Raw genomic sequence first — 24,182 nt, 5'->3', positions numbered from 1 at the left:
TGTATGGTTACTGTAATCAAATGTGAACATTCATGGGCTTTTTTAACGTTACAAGCAAGAAGTACAAAAACATGTTTACAAGGCAACACCACAATGTATGAAAAATGCGTATAAAAACTATTTAACAGTATGCAAAAAAGTCAAGATGTTACTTTTGTGAAACATCAGTGCAACATTTTGGCGGGAGTGTGTAAGTTGTCCATATCTTTAAATACAGAGACACCCTTTTCAGGCTGTGTACTGTCACTCCCAAAATGGCAGTTGACTGTTTTAACACCAGGCTAACATTAAAACTGCCATTAAAAAAACCCTATAGCACTATTGTGTCTTTTGGCTGTTGGTAAATATATTCCATCATGTACCAGTCTGAGCCCACGTTCAGATATGTGAATACAAATGCCTTTATTCCGAAACTTGCATATGGAAGCTAACTACAGGGGTTCAAAAATGCTGGTGCAGTTAAAAAATGCTGGTGCAGTTATTAAAACAAATTTTGTTTAAAAGGAGACTGTTCCACCACAGATTAAACATGCGAGGACAAATTATACTTTGTTTTTCTGTCTACCAAAGAAACCAGTTTCTAAGCTTGCAAACTTCAGAATTTTTTTAAAAAAGTAATCTGGTTCTCCAAAATGTTAGAGTGCCTTTTATTTGTTTTCATCCGTAGTTGAGGGGACAACTTACAAACAAAAATGTTAAGAAAGATATGCAGTATTATGATGAGACCAATTGAATACTTTGTTGATTTCATGTAATTAAAAACTTCTGGAAGTGACTGTTATATAGCTTTGTACTGAAGTACTTTAATGCAAAATACTTTGTTAACACAATATACTGTGAAAGACTGTAGTGTGGGCAATGATGTTAGTGTAATCATAAAAAAGCCAATATTCTAGCTCTGAAGTTAACAAAAAAAAAACTATTATAAGTCTATTGTTGTATATGTGTGCGTTACATATCATTCCAACAGCAGCAGGGGCACGAGGATCTACTATTTTTCCAAAACACTCTAACTGCAGTATTAAAGACAAGTAAAACCAAGTTGCAGGTATTTTCATTTCACCATATCAAGATTGACTCAACCAAAACTTCATTCTATGTATGTTTTTGTTCAAGTCAAATGCTAACCAAGCTTTTGAAACATCTTTCTTAGACATTTAACTGACAGTGCATACTATATCGTAATGCGCAAACCTCTAAGAAATGCTAGCATGACCCTCAAAAATCATATCTAGAGATTAAAAATATCAAACCAAGACACATCAGCATATTTTGCAAAATTACAGTTCACAGCACTGGACGGTGAAGGGGAACTGTACCTTTCTGGAGTATTTTACCAATACCAATATTAAAGTAAACCCTGTTTATGCTATGGACATGAGCCATTCTGCATAAAACATGCACTTCAACTTTTCAATATAAGAATAAATTTTAAAATTCATTAAGTAGAAAAAAATAGTGAAGGCTCTCAAAAACTTTTGCATTTCCTTTTTGTAAATGCTTTATGTACAGAGCAGATGTCAGTGTAGCAAAATTAGTTTTACAGTAAAGGTAGTTTGAACTTGAAGCAGATTTTAATTGTTACATTAACTTAGAAGCAATATAGGATCTTCTAGCTCATAAAAAGGAAGAGAGCTGCTCTGGCTTTCCCCAGAATCCGAGTCATAAGGAGCATCTGGAAGCTCCATGAAGCTGTAGGCCAGCTGTTCATCTTCAGCATCTGATCGGATATAGCAGGAATTATTAGAAAAATCCTCTTCTTCTATACTGTTGAAATCCTGGGGGATGTACAACATGCCTGGGTAGTTCCTACTCACCAAGTCACTTGTTGTTTTAAGTGAGATCTTCCTAAATGCCATCAGATGCATATGAGAAAACTTTGAATACTTGAAACGCTTAAAGCCCAAGGATTCTACAGCAATTTTCCAGCTTTTCATCATCATAGCATGACGATTCTGATGGGAAGAGTCAGGGGTGATAATCAGCAGCAATCCATTTAATACAAGAAGTTCATGGGCCTTTTTGCAACATATCCATCGTTGATAGGGTGAAGGGAAGTAAGAAAGGAGAAGGGAGAAGACCACAACATGGAACAATTCTCCAGGCAGAGAATCAATAGGATTTTTTAGCTGTTTCAAAAAAGCATCTATGGCATCTTGCGCAAGCTGAAGAGGTTGCTGAATCTGAAGGTTTAAGAAGTCACATTTGTAGACGCTCTGGGGGAAAAAAACACAGACACAACTATATACTCTCATGGCACAAGTTGGGTGCATTAAAACCATGCATTTGAAGCAGGGTTGCACCCTGATCAGATAAATTTGATCGTGAAGATTTTATTTTTTGTCACTTTTCATCACAAAAAAGGATCACAAATCAGTTTCCAAAAACAAATGTGACAATTAAATTGAAACAACTGAAACAGAAGCAGTAAAATAGAATAAAACATTTTATAGTTTCAAAACAAGCTCTACTGAAATGGATAGATTAACATTTAAAAATCCATAGATCAGAGCTGACCAGACCCACCATAAGCTTGGGCAAATAAAAATGTCTCACAGGTGTTGACAAAAGCTCGAAGATGTAACCGTCTGTGCCACTAGGGAAACTGTCTGTGCTCCATAACCAGGATGTTATTACTAAGAAGATCCTATTGGGGCAAGACGGGACAGAAGGGAGAGGCAACAATCAGGGCCTCCTTTGCTGATCTCAGGGTCTGGGCAGCTTGGTATCAGCAGAAGTCCTGTCTCAAATACCTTGCTCCCAAGTCTTTTGAGGCTTTTTTCTTCCACACGAGCCCCTTAAATTGGGCCCAATAATATATAGGCAGACATTGCAGATCCCCCCGAAGCAGAGACTTTAAGACTACGCACTCGTGCCAGTCAATACTCTATAGCAGCAGCATTCTACCCCAGTTGCAATTTCCAGACTACCTTCAAGAACAGTTCTCTGTAGGGTGCATTATAGCGGTTGAGTAAACTATCAATACCTGATGGAACACCTCTCCCGATACAAACCCACCTGTACACTACGTTCAAGATCAAAGGCCCTCCTCCAGGTGCCTACTCCAAGGGAAGCTCGGAGGATGGCAACAAGCGAGAGGGCCTTCTCAGTGGTGGCCCCCAAATTATGGAATGATCTCACTGATGAGATGTGCCTGGCGCCAACACTGTTAACTTTTCGGCACCAGGTCAAGACTTTCCTCTTTTCCCAGGCATTTTAGCACGTGTTTTTAAATTGCTTTTTTAAAAATGTGTTTTTTAAATCCGTAAATTTGTTTTTAATGTTTTAATTGTTGTAAACCGCCCACAGAGCTTCGGCTATGGGACAGTATATAAATGCAATAAATAAATAAATAAAATCAATTAAACAGGCATATGTGTAAGATAATTCAGCAAACAGCATATTTTGTTCTTAAATAATATACATGTGCCATAGCTGGCATCTTAGAAGGGACATCCCCTCCTATGCAAGGAAAAAAGGGAAATTATTTAAATTGGTGCTTGCCATACTGTTTTTCTAAGCATTTGCACCAATGTTAGATATTGTTACTAATTTTAAACAAGATGACTGCTGGCTGATGGGAAGCGCTAACTTTTAAAAAATTAATTAGTCTAACCAGTGAAACACTGCAGCTCCAAATTTGAAGCATTATTATTATTATTTACATTTGTATACTGCCCCATAGCCAAAGCTCTCTGGGCAGTTTACAATTAAAAACAAATATACAAATATAAAAACATTTTAATTTTTTTTAAACACATGCTAAAACGCTTGGGAGAAGAGGAAAGTCTTGACCTGGCGCCAAGAAGATAACAGTGTTGGCGCCAGGCGCACCTCGTCAAAAAGATCATTCCATAATTTGGAGGCCACCACTGAGAAGGCCCTCTCCCTTGTTGCCACCCTCCGAGCTTCCCTCAAAGTAGGCACCCGGAGTAGGGCCCTGGATGTTGAGCATAGTGTATGGGTGGGTTCGTGTCAGGAGAGGCGTTCCATCAGGTATTGTGGTCCCAAGCCGTGTAAGGCTTTATAGGTTAAAACCAGCACTTTGAATCAAGCTCGGAAACATACAGGCAGCCAATGCAAGCGGGCCAGAATCGGTTTTATATGTTCGAACCGTCTGGTCCCTGTTACCAATCTGGCCACTGCATTTTGCATAAGCTGCAGTTTCCGAACCGTCTTCAAAGGCAGCCCCACGTAGAGTGCATTGCAGTAATCTAACTTGGAGGTTACCAGAGCATGGACAACTGAAGCCAGGTTATCCCTGTCCAGATAAGGGCGTAGGTGGGCCACCAACCGAAGATGGTAGAAAGCACTCCATGCCACCGAGGCTACCTGAGCTTCAAGTGACCGAGATGGTTCTAGGAGAACCCCAAGCTACAAACCTGCTCCTTCAGGGGGAGTGCAACCCCATCCAGGACAGGTTGAACATTCACCATCCACCACTTCATAAATTAATGAAATTATATTTTTATTATAATACTGACCTATGAAGCGTAAAGGATATTGCAAAATGCACAACAAAAAATAATAAAGTAGGTCACACATTAACAAATATTGTATCTTAAATTAACCAATATATACATGAAAAAATAAAGAATACCCTGGGAGCTATCTTTCATACAAAGCATTGTTTTAAAAACCTTTCAGGAAGTAAAATATGTTTTGACCTTATATTCACAACAGATTTTGGACACCGTTACAAGTTTCTTAGTCACATTGGTTTCACCTGGAATTTTTAGCATCTGCTAAAGTTTTTTTTCTATTTTAGTCAAGGGGCTCAGAAGTGCTCGGCTCTGGATGGATTCACATTCTTAGTGAAGAATCCACTGAAGCCAGTGGCAAAATTGTTGTCTCCAATGGACTGCATTGTTCTATTGCTAGTTTTACTTTTTATAATGCATGTATTCTGTTTATCCAGGAACAGCATGCTTAAACAAACACAAACTCAACAGCATGGGTTGTACCTGACTGACAGAGTAGACCCGCTAAAATCAATAAATTTTAGTCAATGGGTCTAACTCCTAGTATGACATAGCTGGCTGCAACCCTAGTGCACACTGCTAGTAACTAACTTAATACTGTTTGGCATGATAAGGATTTCATAATCTACTCCTGAGATAGAATGCAGTGACAAATATTTCATACCTCAACAGCTGGAACAATGTCAATGCCAACGGTCAAAAATTCTTCAAACTTCAGAAATGGATTAAAACAGCTGCCAACATCAAGTAATCTGATCTTTCCTGAAGGATGTAGCAATCTAAATGGAGAGGAATTCAATTTGTAAATGAACTGTTTTAAGAATAAAATTGTGAATCTTTTAGAATTTGCAATTCTTTCTGAAGTAGGAAACCTGTAGAAACAGTTATATGGTTGGTGATCGCCCCCCCTTCCCTTCAGACTTGGTTGGAAATAAGTCAAGACAGTTCCCAAGAAGCCCAAAACTCACCCCTCCATTCCTGCTCCTCTCTCTAGTTTCATTCAAAGGGTACTTCAATGTGCTTCAGCTATTGAGAGAGGGAAGGAAGGGGGCGCTTGTTCTCAGCCCATTTTTGTAAGATTTTTTTGGGGGAGGGAGGCTTCACAGGGCCCAAAAAGTAGCAAAACAGTAATAAATTTCTTTACAGTCTAAGATATACGTCCTGATGCCTCTTGGGAAATGTATGTTTGCTGATTCAGGCAAAGTTTGCTTATAATGCACAAGGAAGTTCAGTAATTGAGTTAAATTTTGAAGTTAAGTTTTGATTGTTTAGAGTCATACAGGTTTCCTCAGGTGTCATTTGGGCATACAGCAGTCATGTAATGCATGACATAGCCAGCACACATTTAAAAAGCAAGTATCCCAATAGTTTACATGCTGTTATTTCACCTGTCAAAATTTAGCTTAATTAAGCATCTGCATATAGTTCTTTACTGTACCTTATCAGCTATATCTATTCTGCAGTATTAATACTTGGCTCTTTAGGGAAGGTGCTATATAAATAATGTTGATGCTTGCTCTTAATCTAAGTACTTACATCACTTTACATATATTACTTCAACTGCTTTCAAGAATCCTGTAAAGCTAGTATTATTGCCATGTTATTGTTGAAGCTGAGAGTGCGCGCTCACTTAAGCCCAAACAAATTCGTGGCTGAGCCAAGATTTTTTTTTTATTAAAAAAAAATCGTTTTGTAAAATGTAAGTTTTGAAGGAAATGAGGTATACATAAGTCAATGAGGTTCTGGCTTGTAGCTCATGCTTTTAGCTGCATGTCACCAGATTTTAGCTATTACCTCTCCACAGGCCAACTCTGACAAGTGGGCAGGTGTCGCCCAATCACACTTGTTATGATGTCTGGTGACAGCTTCAAAGGACTTGCTCTCAGCACTGATCAACAATGAGAGTGAGCTCCTTTACTTACACAGCACCTTCAAAAGACTCTCTGAAGTCCATTTGCAGGTGGTATGAAGTCCATACAGGCAGCTGATTGGCAATTGGTAGTGCCTGCAAACCCTGCTTTGCTGCATCTTTACATACCCACATCTGATAAAATATGGCAGTTGTAGGGTTGGTGGGCATGGCTTAGTAAAAACGGTCTCTTGAACTAAATGGGGAGGCCTGCTAGACCTAATTAGGCCCACAGGCTGGAGGTTTCCCACCACTATATGATACTCAGAGTGAGAAGATCTGTACTGCATTTTCCAAGTTTGAATATATGCTAAATCCTATTATGCCTATGTTATCACAACCAAAAATGTGCTTGAGGAACATGGGAAGCTGCCTTATACTGAGCCAGACTACTAGTCCATCTAGCTCAGTATTGCCTACACTGACTGGCAGGGGCTCTCCAGGGTTTCAACCAGCAGTCTTTCCCAGCCCTACCTGGAGATGCCGGGGACTGAACTTGGGATCTGCTGCATGCAAAGCAAATGCACTACGACTGACAGCCCTTCCAAGATGTTCTTTTGTGACTCAGTTTAAATCCTGTGCAAAATGTCACACTTGTATGAAGGACCTGCCCACATTACTAATTTATACCAGTTTAAACCATCATGGCTTTGTCCAAAGAACTATAGGCAAGACAGAATGACTGCTCAACACAAGTCTTTAGTACATATGCCCTATCAATGGGCATGATCAGGCCAAAGCTAAGCATTGAAGTCCCACTGATTTTAATGGAAACATTAGCACACACAGATCTCCACTCAAGTCAAGAGGATTTTAAAAAGTCTGAACTGCTAAATTCATACAACACACACAAATGAACTCCCTTCCCACAACCACACCTGCCCTCTAATAACACTTACTCATCCATTAAAGAACCGTGCTTTGAATTTTCAGAAGAATCCTCTACTTTGGGAGCCGGGTGAACACTCATGGTTTGAATACTTGGAGTAGCAAGAACTGCTCTTTTCTCATCTTTCTCCAGTGCTTTTCGTTTTCCCCCATTTTGAAAATATTCCCGTGACACACTTTTTTAAAAAAAGGGCAAAGACAACTCAGAGAAGTTCTAAAGGTATGTCCTTATCAGTATATTTAAAAGAACAGAATATAATTACACCCCATTTAGGAAGAATTATTTAAAGTAACCAATCTTAACACATAGGATTAAACGAACAGGTTTTCACCAAATGTTAATCAACGTAATGTGAAGTAGTACCCTGGCACTATTTGTCCAGGGCCACCCAGTTCATTTAACATCCCAAGCAATTCAGTTTCTTCCTCTCTTGCTTCTTCTGCCTTATTAGCAATGTTTCCCGCACCAAGTCGCTGTTTACGTCCCTACAGGGCTCCCCTTCACCTGAATTCCTCGATTCATCTGTTAACTAGAATAAGCAATTGAAATGGTTGAGATTCTGAAAACTAAGTCCTTTAATTTGATGGCATAGGTAGAGCCCAAGGAATCCATATTTCTACATTGCTTTATAGGTGGATCTAAAAGAGTCTGCGAATTCCGGTATTGCTAGTTACATCTGCTCTAGAGATTGGAATGAGCCTTTTGTGTAACTGGAACAAACAATTTAAGATCCCTTTTAATCTCCACATGTCTAGCAATGCAGTCTTAATCCACATTTCAACTTAGTACTAGGCACGTGGCTTGAAAACAAAGATTGGCAGCAAAAAAAATCAACAAAATTGGGGAAGGGAATTTCCATTTGTATGTCTTTGACTGGTACACATTTTGCCTTCATTAGTTGCTTAAATGCAATTACTGTTTATAATTGCTTTCAGGGTTTATTTATTTATTTTATTTCATTTATATACCGCCCTAAGCCTGACGGCTCTCTGGGCGGTGTACATAAGAGATAAAAACAGCACAATATATAACTACAATAAATATAATAAAGTCAAAAACCAAAAACAAACAAATAACAACAAAAAGCAAACAGCATCATAATACAACCTAAAAAGTACAGTTAAAATACACTTTAAAAACAGATTAAAATACACTTTAAAATGCCTGGGAGAATAAAAAGGTTTTCACCTGACACCGAAAGGATAGCAGCGTCGGCGCCAGGCGCACCTCATCGGAGAGACTGTTCCACAATTCGGGGGGCACCACCGAAAAGGCCCTAGATCTAGTCACCACCCTCCGAGCTTCTCGATGGGATGGTACTCGGAGGATGGCCTTAGATGTTGAGCGCAGTGTACGGGTAGGTTCATATTGGGAGAGGCGTTCCACCAGGTATTGCGGTCCCATGCCGTGTAAGGCTTTATAGGTCAAAACCAGCACTTTGAATCTAGCCCGGAAACAAATAGGGAGCCAGTGCAGACGAGCCAGAACAGGTGTTATATGAGCGGACCTTCTGGTCCGCGTCAACAGTCTGGCTGCTGCATTCTGGACTAGCTGTAGTTTCCGAATTATCTTCAAGGGCAGCCCAACGTAGAGCGCATTGCAGTAGTCCAATCTAGAAGTTACCAGAGCATGAACAACAGAGGTGAGGTCATCACCGTCCAGATAGGGACGTAGCTGGGCTACCAAACGAAGATGGTAGAAAGCATTCCGTGCCACCGAGGCCACCTGGGCCTCCAGCGACAAGGAAGGATCGAAAAGAACTCCCAAGCTACGAACCTGTTCTTTCAAGGGGAGTGTAACCCCATCGAGAACAGGATGAACATCCACCATCTGGGCAGGGGAAGCATTCACCAACATCGTCTCAGTCTTGTCTGGATTGAGCTTCAGTTTGTTCGCTCTCATCCAGTCCATTATCGCGGCCAGGCAACGGTTTAGTATGTTAACAGCCTCACCTGAGGAATGATGAAAAGGAGAAGTAGAGTTGCGTGTCATCAGCATACTGATGACAACGCACCCCAAAACTCCTGATGACCGCACCCAGCGGCTTCATGTAGATGTTAAAGAGCATGGGGGACAGTACCAATCCCTGTGGGACTCCACAATGGAGAGTCCAGGGTGTCGAGTAATGTTCCCCAAGCACTACCCTCTGGTGACGACCCACCAAGTAGGAGCGGAGCCACTGCCAGGCAGTACTCCCAACTCCCAACTCCATGAGTCTTCCCAGAAGGATACCATGGTCGATGGTATCAAAAGCAGCTGAGAGATCAAGGAGAATCAACAGGGTCACACTCCCCCTGTCCCTCTCCCGACAAAGGTCATCATACAGGGTGACCAAGGCTGTTTCGGTACCAAAACCGGGCCTAAAACCGGATTGAAATGGATCAAGATAATCAGTGTCATCCAAGAGCCCCTGGAGCTGGCCGGCAACCACCCGCTCCAGCACCTTGCCCAGGAACGGAACATTCGCCACAGGTCTATAGTTGTTCAAATTATCTGGGTCCAAGGAGGCTTTCTTCAGGAGTGGTCTCACTACTGCCTCTTTTAGGCAGTCAGGGACCACTCCCTCTCTCAAAGAGGCATTTATCACCTCCTTGGCCCAGACGGCGGTTCCGGTCCTGCCAGCTTTCACCAGCCAAGAGGGGCAAGGGTCCAGCACAGACATGGTCGCCCGCACCATTCCAAGGATCTTGTCAACATCCTCAAGCTGCACAGACTGAAATTCATCCAAGAAATAAGGACAAGACCGTGCTCTGGATGCTTCATTAGGTCCAACTGCTATAATAGTGGAGTCTAAGTCCCGGCGAATGCATGCGATCTTATCTTGGAAGTGCCCAGCGAACTCGTCACAGCGGGCTACAGAGGAATCTATAGTGTCCCGAGGGCCAGAGTGTAAAAGCCCTCGTACAATTTTAAAAGCTCCGTTGGGCGGGAAAGTGATGACTTAATGGTGGCAGCAAAACAGCTCTTTTTTGCTGCCCTCACCGCTACTATGTATCGCTTAGAACAGGCACTTACCAAGGCATAATTGCATTCATCGGGAGTTCGCCTCCATCTGCACTCAAGCCTCCTCCTCTCTTGCTTCATCGCTCTCAGCTCCAAGGTATACCATGGAGCTGTATGAGCTCTACATAGGAGGGGGCGCATGGGAGCGATCGTGTCAACCGCCCGGGTCATCTCTGTATTCCACAGTTCGACCAGGGCCTCGACAGGAGCACCAGTCTTCTCAGTCGGAAAATCCCCCAGAGCCCTTTGGAAACCTTCCGGATCCATTAGTCTCCGGGGGCGGACCATTTTAATAGGTCCCCCACCCTTGCAGAGGGAAAGGGACGCTGTGAGCTTAAACTTCAGCAGGCGATGATCTGTCCATGACAATGGAATAGATGAAAAACCGCCAACCTCCAGATCACCATCCCCATGTCCAGTGGTGAAGATCAAATCAAGTTCTATTCTTGTGTTCTTGATATTTGTAACAGTCTAAGAAATGCACATTCCATGCAAGTATAATTTTGTAATCTGTTCTCCAGTAGAGGTCTGGACTGCAAGTTTATGGGCAAAGCCCACATTCTCATTAGACCATGCATTAGACCACTTACCTGCAGCACCATTCAATGCGGCCCTCTCCTTCACAGGTTTTATCCCAATGATTATCTGCCAGGTTTTTCATTGCCTCAGCATATTCACAGAGAGTTTCTTCATCTTCACAATGCTCACGCCAGATTTTATCGAAGTCTCCCACTAAACATATACGCACAAAAAGAGATAGAGATATGAATAACGGGAGAGTGTTCATCAAAGCCCAGCGTCCAGGTCATTGTGGATGTATTGCAGAAATGTGAAAGAAAAAAGTACTAATACATGCATTTATGGAGGAAAAGAGATATTGCCCCTTCCCCCAAGCACACACAGAAAAGACTATCCATTGCTCAAGAACAGATAATGGAGTTAAAGTTATTATACCTTTTGAAATACAAAAGATTCTTTTAAAAGTTGTTTGAAAACCTTGTCCACAATATTTTTTAAGCAGTTCTGTTGAAGATATACATCAGGCATATTAACTTTGACCACTTTAAGAAAGTTATTCATTACACAGTAACTTCAGGTTTTTCCCTTACTAACTCTACTCACAGTAATATACCCACAGAATTCTACATATTCCCAAAATGTGTGTTGCCAGACTCACTTGAGGACTGGAGCATCCTTTAGCAGCACAGCTTAAACAAGAGGCCTGGTAGAGCACTTCCTTTGTTATACTACTTCCCTTTCAAGCTCATGCTAGAGAAGCCACACAAATCTTGTACATCAATTCTGCTGCAGTGAAGAAACCTGGAGCCAGAAGTCATCCTTTCGTTCTCTCCCACATCCGATAAAAGGCCTTCACCACCCTAATGGAAAATTTTGCTTGTTTTTCTAGCTCAGCAAACAAGCTATAATATCAGATTACTAATAAGACAAACTGTTTACTGTCCAAGATGGAAGTTTACTCTAACAACCATTTCCTGAACCTTCTAAACTATGCTGATGTAACCAAGAGTGGAAAGCTGTATAATCTCTTCTGAATAACCAATTTATGTTCTTTGACCAGTACATGTCTAGTAGACATTTAGTGTTGCACCAAATGGAAAGCTACCAGCCTGCAAAATATTGACAGGCACAGCCTATTTTTTATGTAACACAACACATTTTACTCTAGGAACCACCTTGTATTAAGCACCCATTTTATATATACTCCCCATTATCAGCCGTCACCCAACATTTTTTCCTTGTACTTCCTTAACCTTTTCCTCACAGTAAGTACAGCATTGTTTTTTTGCCCTTCAGGAATGCTCAGCGTAGGTTAATTGAAAAGTGAATTAAGTTGAACCAGACAGTGCCAGAAGACTTCCTCAAGGAAGTTTTATGCCCCCTCCCCCACATACAACGCAACTGGTAAAAAGGTGATCAGAATGAATAATCCAAAAGCTACTACTAACATTTTTTTTAGAACTTGAAATGAAAGGCATTGACAGGTTGAATTTATGCACCTCCTTGCACTCCCTCAACAAGCTTTTTTTCTGTACAAAACACAAAATAAGCAGCACACCATAAATAAAAAAGGGGAGCTAACAGATTTTACACTCTGCTCCTTCAAAAGCAAACTTTGAAATCCAAAATATTTTATCAAGCAAGGGAAGATTAACAAACAATATAACACGAGTCTTTAACAATTATTTTAAATAGCTCTTATTCAGCACTTTGATACTTCAAATTATACCTTCCTTCATGCAAACACTGGGGATTGACACACACACATAATAATACCATGGTATTAGTGTGAATGGGAAGCAAACATCTACCTAGTTATACATGGTTGCCTCAAAGCCTGTAGTTAAAAGGGTACTACAAATAAGGCTTTCACAAACGCGTGAATAGCACACAGACAAAATGCATATGCTCCCATTTGAAGGTGTGACCCGCAGAACGCCCATGTAAAGAAAGCTGCCACACATCTGACACAGCCTTTACCTACAAAAGCACAGATATTTTATTAGGAAGCTAGAGGCACTATCAAGCAGGGATGGCGAGCCTGTGGCCTTTCAGATGTTTCTGGGCACCAACTTTCATCAGTACCAAACAGAATGGCCAATAGCCAGGGATGATGGGGGAGTTGGTAATCCAGCAACATCTAGAATGCCACCTGATCCCCACCCTTGCTACCTAGGAATATTTTGAGAACATTTTGCAGAAGATTAAAACCTCCACAGTGCGTGCAGTGACTTAATATAGCTAATAAATTGTGTACACATAGAAATACTTGTTATCAGGATGACATACTGTTAAAAGGGGAGTTGGATTGATAGGTAGGCTAGATTTCGTTGAATTATAATGATGTTCACATTTTTACGTGTAAATAATAAATTGTTACGTCAATTAAGAAAAAAGGCATACTGTACTTTGCACAACACACTCCTTTTCCTTGCTCTGGCTTGGCATTCAATGCCTTCACTTTTTTCCTTACAATATAAATAAAGTAAGGAAAGATGCACACCTTAACATGGTGAGGGGGTTTGAGAGTGTTGAAGAAGCTGAGAGCACTGCCGTCAGGTGTCTAGACTAAGAGGCTAGACTCCTAGCAGGGGCACCCAAGGCAGAATAGTCAAAGCTGAGACATCAGACTAAGATGCATCCAAACTCAGAGGAAGGCAATGGTAAACCACCTCCGAATATCTCTTACCACGAAAACCCTATAAACAGAGTATCCAAAATGCAACATGGGATAGTGCTGGAAGATGAGACTCCCAGGTCAGAAAGCACTCAACGAGCTACTGGGGAAGAACAAAGGACAAGTACAAGTAGCGCTGTGACTAATGACGCTGCTGGGTCAAAGCAGAAAGGAAGCCCAGAGGCTGATGCGCACAGATGCGAAAGGAGAGTCCGGAGTTGTACAACACACACAATAGGAACATGGAATGTAAGAAGCATGAACCAGGGAAAGTTAGAAATTGTCAAGCAAGAAATGGAACATATCAACATTACAATACTTGGCGTGAGTGAATTAAAATGGACGGGAATGGGACATTTTCAATCAGGCAACTACAAAATATTTTTATGCAGGAAATGAGAAATCAAGAAGAAACGGGGTTGCTTTAATAGTGAGAAGTGATGCAGCAAAAGCAATTAGGAGCTACAACGCAAGGTCTGGGCAAGTGATATCAATGAGATTAAATGGGAAACCTATCAACATAACCATCATCCAAGTCTATGCTCCAACGGCAAACGCAGAAGAAGAGGAATTGGAGAGATTTTACGCAAAAGTACAGGAGGAAATTGATCACACACCAAAACAAGATGCGCTGATAATCATGGGGGACTGGAATGCAAAAGTAGGGAACAGAAAAGAACTAGGAATTGTGGGGAAATAGGGCTTAGAAGACAGAAATGAAGCAGGAGAAACACTTATTGAATTCTGTGAAGCCAGTAATTTGTTTCTTGCAAGCACATTTTTTGAGCAACCGAAAAGATGACTGTACACGTGGACATCACCAGATGGTCAATATAGGAAGCAAATTGATTATATAATTGGCAACAGAAGATGGAGAAGTTCCATACTTTCTGCAAAAACAAGACCAGGAGCAGACTGCAGTACAGGTCATGAACTGGTTGTATCGAAAATCAGAGTAAAGCTAAAGAAGATCAAAGCAATCATAATGCCAAAATACAATTTAAATAACATCCCAGAAGCATATAAAGATCAAATAAGGAACAGGTTTGAGGCTTTAAACTTAGTTGACAGAGAACATGAAGAACTATGGAATGAAGGCAGAGACATGATCAAGGAAGAATGCAAAAAGACAATACCTCCAGTTAAAAAGAAAGACCTCAATGGATGACTGAACAAACTCTTTAAATGGTTAAAGAGAGAAGGAAAGCAAACGCAAAAGGAGATAGAAACATGGTCAGAACCCTAAATGCAACCATACAGCAACTAGTACGTAGAGACAAAGAAAACTATTACAATAGTTATTGTATAGAAATAGAAGAGGAGAACAAAAAGGGAATAACAAGAGCCCTATTCAAAAAGATTAGAGAAACAAAAGGGAAATTTAAACCATGACTAGGGATACTGAATAATCAACAGAACACACTGACTGACATGAAATAAAAGGAAGATGGAAGCAATACACTGAAGAACTCTAAGAAAGAGATGCCAGGATGACAGATTCATTCACGGAGGAACCATATGATGAAGAACCAAAAATTTTAGAATGTGAGGTGAAACTACTCTTAAAATACTTGGAAGAAACAAATCACCAGGAATAGATGGAATACCAATAGAGTTGCTACAAGCTACTGAGACTGAATCTGTCCAAATTTTGACAAACATTTGTCAAGAAATATGGAAAACTAAACAATGGCCCACAGACTGGAAGTGTTCAATATATATCCCACTTCCAAAGAAAGGGGATCCCAGAGAATGCAGTAATTATCAAACTATTGCCTTAATATCCCACGCAAGTAAAGTAACGCTCAAGATTCTACAACAAAGGCTCTTGCCATATATGGAGCAAGAAATGACAGAGGTCCAAGCTGGATTTAGAAAGGGAAGAGGCACCAGAGATCATATTGCAAACATACATTGGATAATGGAACGAAGCAAGGAATTTCAGAAGAAAAGCACCCTGTGCTTTATAGATTACAGCAAAGCCTTTGACTGTGTAGATCATGAAAAACTATGGAATGCTTTAAAAGAAATGGGGGTGCCACAGCATCTGATTGTCCTGATGCGCAACCTATACTCTGGAGAAGAGGCTACTGTAAGGACAGAATATAGAGAAACTGACTGGTTCCCAATACAAAAGGATGTGAGACAGGGGTGTATTTTATCACCCTATTTGTTTAATCTGTACTCAGAACATATACAGAAAGCAGGATTGGACCAAGAAGAAGGCAGTGTGAAAATTGGAGGGAGAAATATCAATAATTTAAGATATACAGACGATACCATACTCTTAGCAGAAACCAGTAACGATTTGAAACGAATGCTGATGAAAGTTAAAGAGGAAAGCACAAAAGCAGGACTACAGCTGAACGTCAAAAAGACTAAAGTAATGACAACAGAAGATTTATGTAACTTTAAAGTTGACAATCATTGAACTTGTCAAGGATTATCAATACCTTGGCACAGTCATTAATCAAAATGGAGACAACAGTGAAGAAATCAGAAGGAGGGTAGGACTGGGGAGGGCAGCTGTGAGAGAACTAGAAAAGGTCCTCAAATGCAGAGATGTATCACTGAACACCAAAGTCAGGATCATTCAGACCATGGTATTCCCGATCTCTATGTATGGATGTGAAAGTTGGACAGTGAAAAAAGTGGGTAAGAGAAAAATCAACCCCTTTGAAATGTGGTGTTAGAGGAGAGCTTTACGCATACCATGGACCACGAAAACGACAAATAATTGGGTGTTAGAACAAATTAAACCAGAACTGTCACTAGAAGCTAAAATGATGAAACTGAGGTTATCATACTTTGGACACATAATGAGAAGACCTGATTCACTAGAAAACACAATAATGCTGGGGAAAACAGAAGGGAGTAGAAAAAGAGGAAGGCCACACAGGAGATGGATTGATTCCATTTAAAGGAAGCCACAGACCTGAAGTAACAAGATCTAAACAGGGTGGTTCATTACAGATGCTCTTGGAGGTCGCTGATTCATAGGGTTGCCATAAGTCGTAATCGACTTGAAGGCACATAACAACAAAGGAAACTGTATGCCATTTAATTGTCATGTCTCAACATATTTATAAGATTCCAACAAAAATCATTTCCAAGTAAAGCTTTGGATCTCGAATTTAAACTAAACTGTGTACCTTATTGGTTTTTCCTCCTCATAATCAAATATTTCAGTTCAGTTCTTTTGGGTACTGGGAAAGCTGTTCAACTGTTTATTGTTCAGTATTTGATTGAATGTGTTTCACATATAAACTGTCGACCATGACCTTGAAGTAGCACCCACTACTGTCTCAATTCATGGAAGAGAGAAAGTAGATGTGAACAACGGCCTTGGGCTCCTTCTGGGTGGAAGGGTGGGATATACTGTAAATTTAATGAAATAAATAAATAAACAGATAAAATAGACAGAACTTAGGAAAGAAACTTGTGCAAAACTCAATTTTATTAAGTGTTACATGTGACAACTCACTAATATGCAAGCTACCATCCAAAAGGTCCATAAAGCCAATAATTAGGGGTGACCACCCCTCCCATCTGGTAATCACATCCCCCTCACATGCTAGCATTGACATCCCCTTCCCCAAGTTCTCCATTCAATGCAGAAATCTTGGGATGAGCCACTCACACTTCACAGCAGAGTTTGAAGAAAGGACAAAGCAGTGAGAAATTGCTTCTGGGCTGCAAAGCCTAGCATGACCTAAGATACAAAAATCCTTCTGACCCCCTAAGACCTCTGAATGTGCCAGAGGATTTGGGGAGGAAAGGAGTTGGGTGGCAACGGAAACCAGCTGGTGACCAAACCATGCTAAAATGTGCATACCCCAGCATGACTGGCACTTGTTCATTGTTGTCTCCGGGGGGGCGGCAGGGGGGAGGGAGTCTTTTACAACAAGAACGAAAGTTTAAAGATCTTGGAGCATGTTCAAGATTAAACGTGTTTCATTCAAGATTCAATACTGCTGATGTTTTTACGAGGGAGAAATATCTAACAACCTTTATCACCAGTACAAATGCCTGGAATATGTCGAAACATAAAACTGCTGCAATGCCAATGTAATCACAACAATGCCAGAAAATATGCCACATTTATTTAGGATCAGGGTGTAAGATTGGATTGCCAATATTTCCTTTCACTACCACCTTTCAAAGTAACAAGATGAGGATATTCATTAAAATGGCTTCCCCACAGAACATTCTTTGGCTTATTAACATCAAGACAAATTTGACACTTTGGAAAACAAACTTAAGCCTCAGTGAAAGCTATATACTCACTCCGTTTGCTTAACAAATAAGAGACAAGTGATGGGTTTTATAGGTACATAAAGTTAAGTACTTGCTTTCTTCTCATAATGTACACATTTTTACTCCAAGGTGGTAGCAGCAGTAAATTTACTTTGTCTATTGTTTTCCTGTACCTACTACGCAAACTAGTAAATTAAAGGCAGAGAAGCAGCTCTGATCTGAAGTTCTACTCCTTAAATCTTTCCATTACAAAAAGGTTGTATCTTCAGCAACTATGGGCTGAAATTTTCCATTTCTTAGTTCTGCCCGAGGCTGGCAGAGCAGAAAGTCTTGTCATAGAATGCAATGAGGGAATCTCATTTTGATACAGTAGGGCCCCACTCATACAGCGGGTTATGTTCCGGACCCCCGCTGTAAAGTGGAACGCATTGAAGATAATGGCGCACATTGAGCAAAAATGGTGCGCGATCAGCTAAAACCACCGTAAAAGCAGAACAAGCACCGTAGGAGCAGGGCCTTTCTGCAATTGACAACCACTGTATTAGCGGAACGCTGTAAAGCAGGCCCCTACTGTATATTGTTTTCCCACCAGTTTTGCTATGAAGCATACTGGAACACATTAGCAGTTGCTGTTCCTTGAGCTCCAAAGAAGATTGTATATGCTTATCGGTATACTAGCAGCAACTGATTTATAGTACAGTAGGGCCCCACTCATACGGCGGGTTACCTTCCGGACCCCCGCTGTTAAGCTAAAATCGCTGTAAAGCAGAACTCATTGAATAGAATGGAGCGCGATGCCCGAAAACCGCCGTAAAAGCGGAACAAGCGCCGTATGAGTGGGACTTTAGTCTAATTGCGTCTGAGACCGCTGCATTAGTGAAACGCTGTAAAGCGAAAGCAGGGCCCTACTGTACTTGCTTTCTTTGATTTGCAAGTAGAAAATTTGATTTGCATTTGATTTGCAGCAAGAAAAATCTCAAATATAATGAGATTACATTGATTACATTCAAAATAAGCTGAAATGTCTTACTGGAAATGCTACCACACACTCACTTATTCCCTTTGTAACCGATTTGGGCTAGAAGGGATCATCTGCAATTCATGCTGGAGAAAAAATGCTGGAGAAGCAAGGATGACAAAAATAACATCCCACAGTACTAAATGTAGAACTACTATGTCAGGAGAGGCATTTCCCTCAGTAGTTATTGGGGTACCCAAGCCCAGTCCACATCAGAATCTTGCGCAGTCCACGGGAATATCTTACAACCTTTGTGAGGAACTAATTGCCAACAAGGAAATGGTTTATACTTTATTTAAGTAGCTGATGCTGAACTTTAATTATAAAGTTATTTATATATAGCATCAGTATACATGGTACATTATAGAGTAAACAAAATAGGTCTCTTGTCTCAAGGACCTTGAAATCTAAATTTTAGATTGGTAATACAAAGATACAACAGAGGAAGGAGCAAGGATAACAATGCACAATTGCAAGCAAATTCAGTTACACCTACATATGCTTCCTTCAGTTGAGGATGAGGACACACCAGAATCATACTTACCAGAAATGCATTATGAACATTTTAGTGAAACCAGCCACTCCGTTTGAAGTTAACATTTCAGCCTCTTTCTCGTGTAAAGAGGACATTCATACCTGTTCCACATTCAAACAGCCTTTTATTTCAGGACTAGCAGTGAAATTCCAGGACTGAGGATCCATCTGCTAGAGGGGCAATGAACTGCACCAGCATACTATTTCATTAGCATGTTAGATCCCACACACGAGGATGATACTGGCAGAATGGTTAAAGCCCTCTTCAAGACCAAAGCTATCCTATCATCATTTTTTTGTCAGCAGGATTTTTCCAGAATACATCTGGTTATAAATAAGAGATGCATACACTATCTTTTCAACAGATATAATATACATTTTATCAAGATGTGGCTTACTAGTGCAAAAAAACCTATGCTATAAATATAGCTACAATACAGAGCACATATTGTATCCATGAATTACAGCTGACAAGTTAGGCTGTGTATAGACTTGGGCCTAAGGCACATTATGAATCACACTAAATACGCTAATTGTTCAAGTTCATGTACAGATTTTGTTACAGATTACTCCAAAATGCAAACAAGCAAACACCACATACGTTTTCCCATCAATCCCAAAAAACCTGCCAAACAAACAGCTAATACAATACAGGAGAACTCAAGGTGTACTACAAATACAAAAGTTGTAAATACTTCGCCAGGAGCAAATGAATAAATCTCATCAAGGGGGTCAGCTAAAACAATCTGGCATGTTATCTAATACTCTACCGATGTTGAACCCAGGCCCTCTCATGAGGAGCAGGGAGGGGGAAGGCATGAGTTTCAGGTGCCACAGCAGTTAGAAAGCATGGACGATCCAGTTGTTGTTGAGGCTAGTCCCAACCTTGAGGAGAGCGAGCTTGCCGCCCCGTCAGTTCCCACAGATAGCCCTGCCCTCCGGGGAGACAGCCCTCACCCTCTAAGCACACCCCCGGGACCGTTAAGGGATGCTCCTGAGAAAGCAGTAACTCCTTCAACAAGCAGGGTCCTAGAGACACCCAACGCTTTCCTGCCCGCTGCTCCCCAACCTGCCAATAAGGAACCTGTTCTGTCCGATGAGGCTTTGGATGTTCGCCCCCCCTTCACCGCGCATACGACGTCTGGAGAAGCGGACGGGGCAGAGGGCGTGTGCGCGCAGAAGTTAGAGGTTATGCTGATGTATCGATTACTTTAATAAAACAAGAATTGATTGCACCCTCGTCTCAGCCTCGTGAATCCTGCTCTGAACAGGACAACCTCAGCCTTTCCCAAGCAGTGTGCCTCCAGATGTTGTTGGACCACAACTCCCATCTTCCTGACCATTGGCAATGCTGGCTGAGGCTGATGGGAGTTGTGGTCCAACAACATCTGGAGGCACACTGCTTGGGAAAGGCTGCTCTACCTGATAGCTAGAACAAACTTGCAAAACAAGATATCTGATACAAGTATCAGATACATGGAAGACTGTTTTAGCTGACCCCCTTGATGAGATTTACTTAGTTGCCCTTGGAGAAGAATCCCAAGACTTTAAAAATGTTTTTTAAATTTGTGTACTTGTTTTTAATGTTTTTAATTGCTGTAAACCGCCCAGAGAGCTTTGGCTATGGGGCGGTATATAAATGCAATAAATAATAATAATAATAATCTTCCAGAGCCTATGTCGTCTCAAGCACACCTTGTGCTCTTCAGCAAATAGCTTGCACTAGGCCTTCTCTCTCTCTCAACTCATACATTAGACACTGAATAAATGACATGCAACGAGATGACTACAGCTGGGAGAAGAGACTCAATGTGGTTTCTTGCATGTACCAGCCATAGTTTTTACATCTCCCAGGAACAGAGAGGGGTACAGGATACTAGGATTAATTATTTCATTCACAGGATGCGGCACAAGTCTACAAAATAATAAATATGGCTGTTGCCATATTTGCCAGTCTCAGCATACATTCACAGCTGAATGTCTTTCAACAGGATGCAGTGTATCAACAAGACTAAGACTGAGAATAGAGAATCCTTGCAAAGTGAGATGTCTATGAAATATGGCAGTATACAGAAGTCAGCTTAATAAGTGGAATACTGAAATTGATACTTTCAGAATTCCTAGTAGTCCCGATTCCAGATTAGCTTCTCTCCAATTGCAGCCAACCAGAACTTCATACTTCATGGACTTTAAAATATGAATGTATCCATCTGTGGGTTTTTTAAAAAAAAAGAAATGTGGAAAACACTTGAGTGCCCACAACGACCCTCATCCTTTTCATTATCCACACACAGCAGGGAAATAATATGGTCGTCTTTTTGTCATCTGTTTTAGAAACTCTTTCACATAATTAGCTTCCTAGACTCTCAGATAAATCAGGAAGTAGCTAGAATACCCTCAAGTAAAGAAAGTAGCCATTACGTTGTACAGCTTCACAACATTCTGGTACAAAATGGCAGCCTTAAAAACAGAGTCTGCAGCCCTGTGACCAGCTCACACAGTATGTATTACTGTACACATTTTTACTGCCTTCATCTGCGCAACACCTTTATTGGGTCAAGAGGTCACTATTATCCCATTGTACCTACAGACAGCCAAAACAGAGTTGAAGACGCCTGCGCAGGCGAAATTTGAAACTCTGGCTTCGCACATTATCATTTTTGGCCCATTCTCACTCACGCCCTCTAAACTCTTGTGGGTAACCGCTTACATCATCCCTGTGGCTTCTTCTCTGGTGCGATGCGGCCTTTTTCAGAAGAATGATTTGGGGGAAACAAGCCAGCTAGTCCCCTTGTAGTATCACGACGATGACGATGCCAACAACGGCAACTCTTGAATGAGAGGCGGCCACAGGCGACCAACTGCCCCCCACCTCGCCTCTCCCAGACCAAGGGCCCCAGCCCGCTCTCTGTTTCTACCCCGCCTGCCGGAGCGAGGGGCCCAGAGCAGGGGAAGAAAGGGGCTCAGCTTCCCCGCCAGGCCTTGGAGAGGCCGGGTCTCGGCTTCCTCAGGGCAGAGGGTGAGAAGCACCTCCGCCCAGGCCCCCTCCCCAACCCCAGTCCTGTGGTAAAACGAGAAGGGGCGCGGCAGGGTCGGCCACTATTACCTTCCCGGTATTTCTTGCGCAGGCGCCGGTGGACGCTTTTCACCACCCCGGAGAGTTTCTCCTGCTGCAGCTTCCGCTCTTGTTCTCGGGGCTGAGGCAGGCACGGGGCGGGGGCCGACGCACCGGTGGGGGCGCCCAGTTGAGTCCTGGGCTCCGGCTCCATGGTGACGGCGATAGCGCCTGCGCTCCGCCCCCCCTTCTCCCTCCGCTAGTCTCCTCAGAAGCGGGTAGCGGCCGCTGAACTCTTGTCGCTATGGCACGGCAGGCAGGGTTAAAGATTGCCAGAGTACGGGCGTGATCATGTGACCCACCTCAACTGCCGCGGCTTGCTGGGAAATGTAGTCTTCTGTCTCTAAGGCACACCCGTTCCCCTTAGCGTTTTCCGACGGACGTGTATGATCGCGCGACTCCCTTCTTCTCCCGTGGCTTGCTGGGAAATGTAGTCTAAGCCCTTGTAACATTGCTAATAACTCTTACTGTTGAGGACAGTTCTTTGCGCTCTACTCGATTTTGTGTCCTCCCTGGTCTTTTTGATCCCCATGACAAACTGAGCTAAGCCAAGGTTCAGCTTAGAGTGTCGTATGAATTTGGGCTACCGTGAACCTGGGTTGAGACAACACACTATGCCAAACCTTAGGTTACTTCAGCGCGGTACAGGGTCAAGAAAAAAAAAACAGGAAGGAGCAAAACCTCTCTATGGGAGCCTGCACATTTGCACAGTCCCAGTAAGCTGTTGCATGCCTAAGTAAATAGAAAAATATTTGATAATGAAATTATATCTGCCCCTGCAGCTTCCAGACCAACCACAAGGGCAGCCCCACATAGAGTGTATTACAGTAAGCCATCCTGGAAGTTACCAGTGCATAAACAGTGGTCAGGCTAACCCGGACCAGAAACAGCCGCAGCTGTCTTATCAGCCGCAGCTGGTAAAAGGCACTCCTAGCCGCAGAGGTCACCTGGGCCTCTAGCAACAAAGATGGATCCAGGAGCACCCTCAGACTATAGACCTGCTCTTTCAGAGGAAGTACAACCCCATCCAAAGCAAGCAACTAACCAATTATCCGAACTCGGGAACCACCAACACACAGCGCCTCCATCTTGCTAGGATTCAGACTGTTTATTGTCCTTCATCCAGCCCACCACCGAGTCCAGGCAGTGGTCCAGGGCTTGCACAGCCTCTCCAGATTCAGATGTTATGGAGAAATAGAGCTGGGTATCGTCAGCATACTGCTGACACCTCACCCAAATCTCCTGCTGACTGCTCCCAAGGGCTTCATATAGATATTAAACAGCATGGGGGAGAAGATGGTACCTGTGGACCCCACAGCACAAGTGCCAGGGGGCCAAAAGACAGTCACCCAATGCTATTCTCTGAGAGCAACCTTGGAGATAGGAAGTTGATAGAAGTTACAGTAGATGTTGCACTGGACATCTCATTGGGGACTACAGTAGATGTAGAGGGGGCATCAAGACTGCTACGGAGGCTACCAACTTTATCCTCACAGTGACTTGCAAACAATTCACAGTGGGCCTCCGAAGGGTCTAAAACTCCATTTCCTGGAACTGATATCAACAGACTCCTGACAATACAGAAAAGCTCCACTGGACAGCTACTTGAGGATGCGATGGAGGCAGAGAAGTGGGCCTTCTTTGCCACCGTCACCGCCACACAGTAGGCACGGTTGTTTTACTCATGCCCAATCAGCCTCACAGCATGTCTTTCGCCATTTGCGCTCTAGCCGTCATCCAGCCTGTTTCATTGCCGTTAGCTCACTGGTGTACCAAGGTG

At 42.1% G+C, this 24,182-nt stretch overlaps 1 protein-coding gene across 4 annotated transcripts; it reads right to left on the bottom strand.

Moving 5' to 3' along the window:
* Nucleotides 1-633: 633 nt before the first annotated feature.
* Nucleotides 634-22,770, bottom strand: LOC133390195 (S-adenosylmethionine sensor upstream of mTORC1). Of its 4 annotated transcripts, none has more exons than XM_061638261.1 (5): nucleotides 22,394-22,762; nucleotides 10,873-11,014; nucleotides 7,290-7,454; nucleotides 5,146-5,260; nucleotides 634-2,216 (listed from the first exon to the last, which is right to left on the bottom strand). In XM_061638261.1, the coding sequence occupies exons 1-5, from the start codon at nucleotides 22,554-22,556 to the stop codon at nucleotides 1,587-1,589; spliced, it is 1,215 nt and encodes a 404-aa protein (XP_061494245.1). In that variant the 5' UTR covers nucleotides 22,557-22,762; the 3' UTR covers nucleotides 634-1,586. The 4 variants fall into 4 exon arrangements, with proteins under 4 accessions (XP_061494245.1, XP_061494247.1, XP_061494248.1 ...); XM_061638263.1 differs by lacking the exon at nucleotides 22,394-22,762 and adding an exon at nucleotides 21,998-22,381; XM_061638264.1 differs by lacking the exon at nucleotides 22,394-22,762 and adding an exon at nucleotides 16,631-16,808.
* Nucleotides 22,771-24,182: the final 1,412 nt, after the last annotated feature.

The sequence above is a fragment of the Rhineura floridana genome, chromosome 8 (assembly GCF_030035675.1).
Source record: "Rhineura floridana isolate rRhiFlo1 chromosome 8, rRhiFlo1.hap2, whole genome shotgun sequence".
Lineage (NCBI taxonomy): Eukaryota > Metazoa > Chordata > Lepidosauria > Squamata > Rhineuridae > Rhineura > Rhineura floridana.
Note: the sequence above shows the minus strand (reverse complement) of the source record. Positions and strands in the feature narration are given on the sequence as shown.

Excerpts from the sequence above, each read along its gene's own strand:
- LOC133390195 (XM_061638261.1), bottom strand. The coding sequence starts at position 22,556 with ATGGAGCCGGAGCCCAGGACTCAACTGGGCGCCCCCACCGGTGCGTCG. Across the intron at positions 11,015-22,393 it reads GCGCAAGAAATACCGGGAAG|TGGGAGACTTCGATAAAATC; the intron begins GTAATAGTGGCC and ends GTATATGTTTAG. Across the intron at positions 5,261-7,289 it reads CACGGTTCTTTAATGGATGA|ATTGCTACATCCTTCAGGAA; the intron begins GTAAGTGTTATT and ends CTCTCCATTTAG.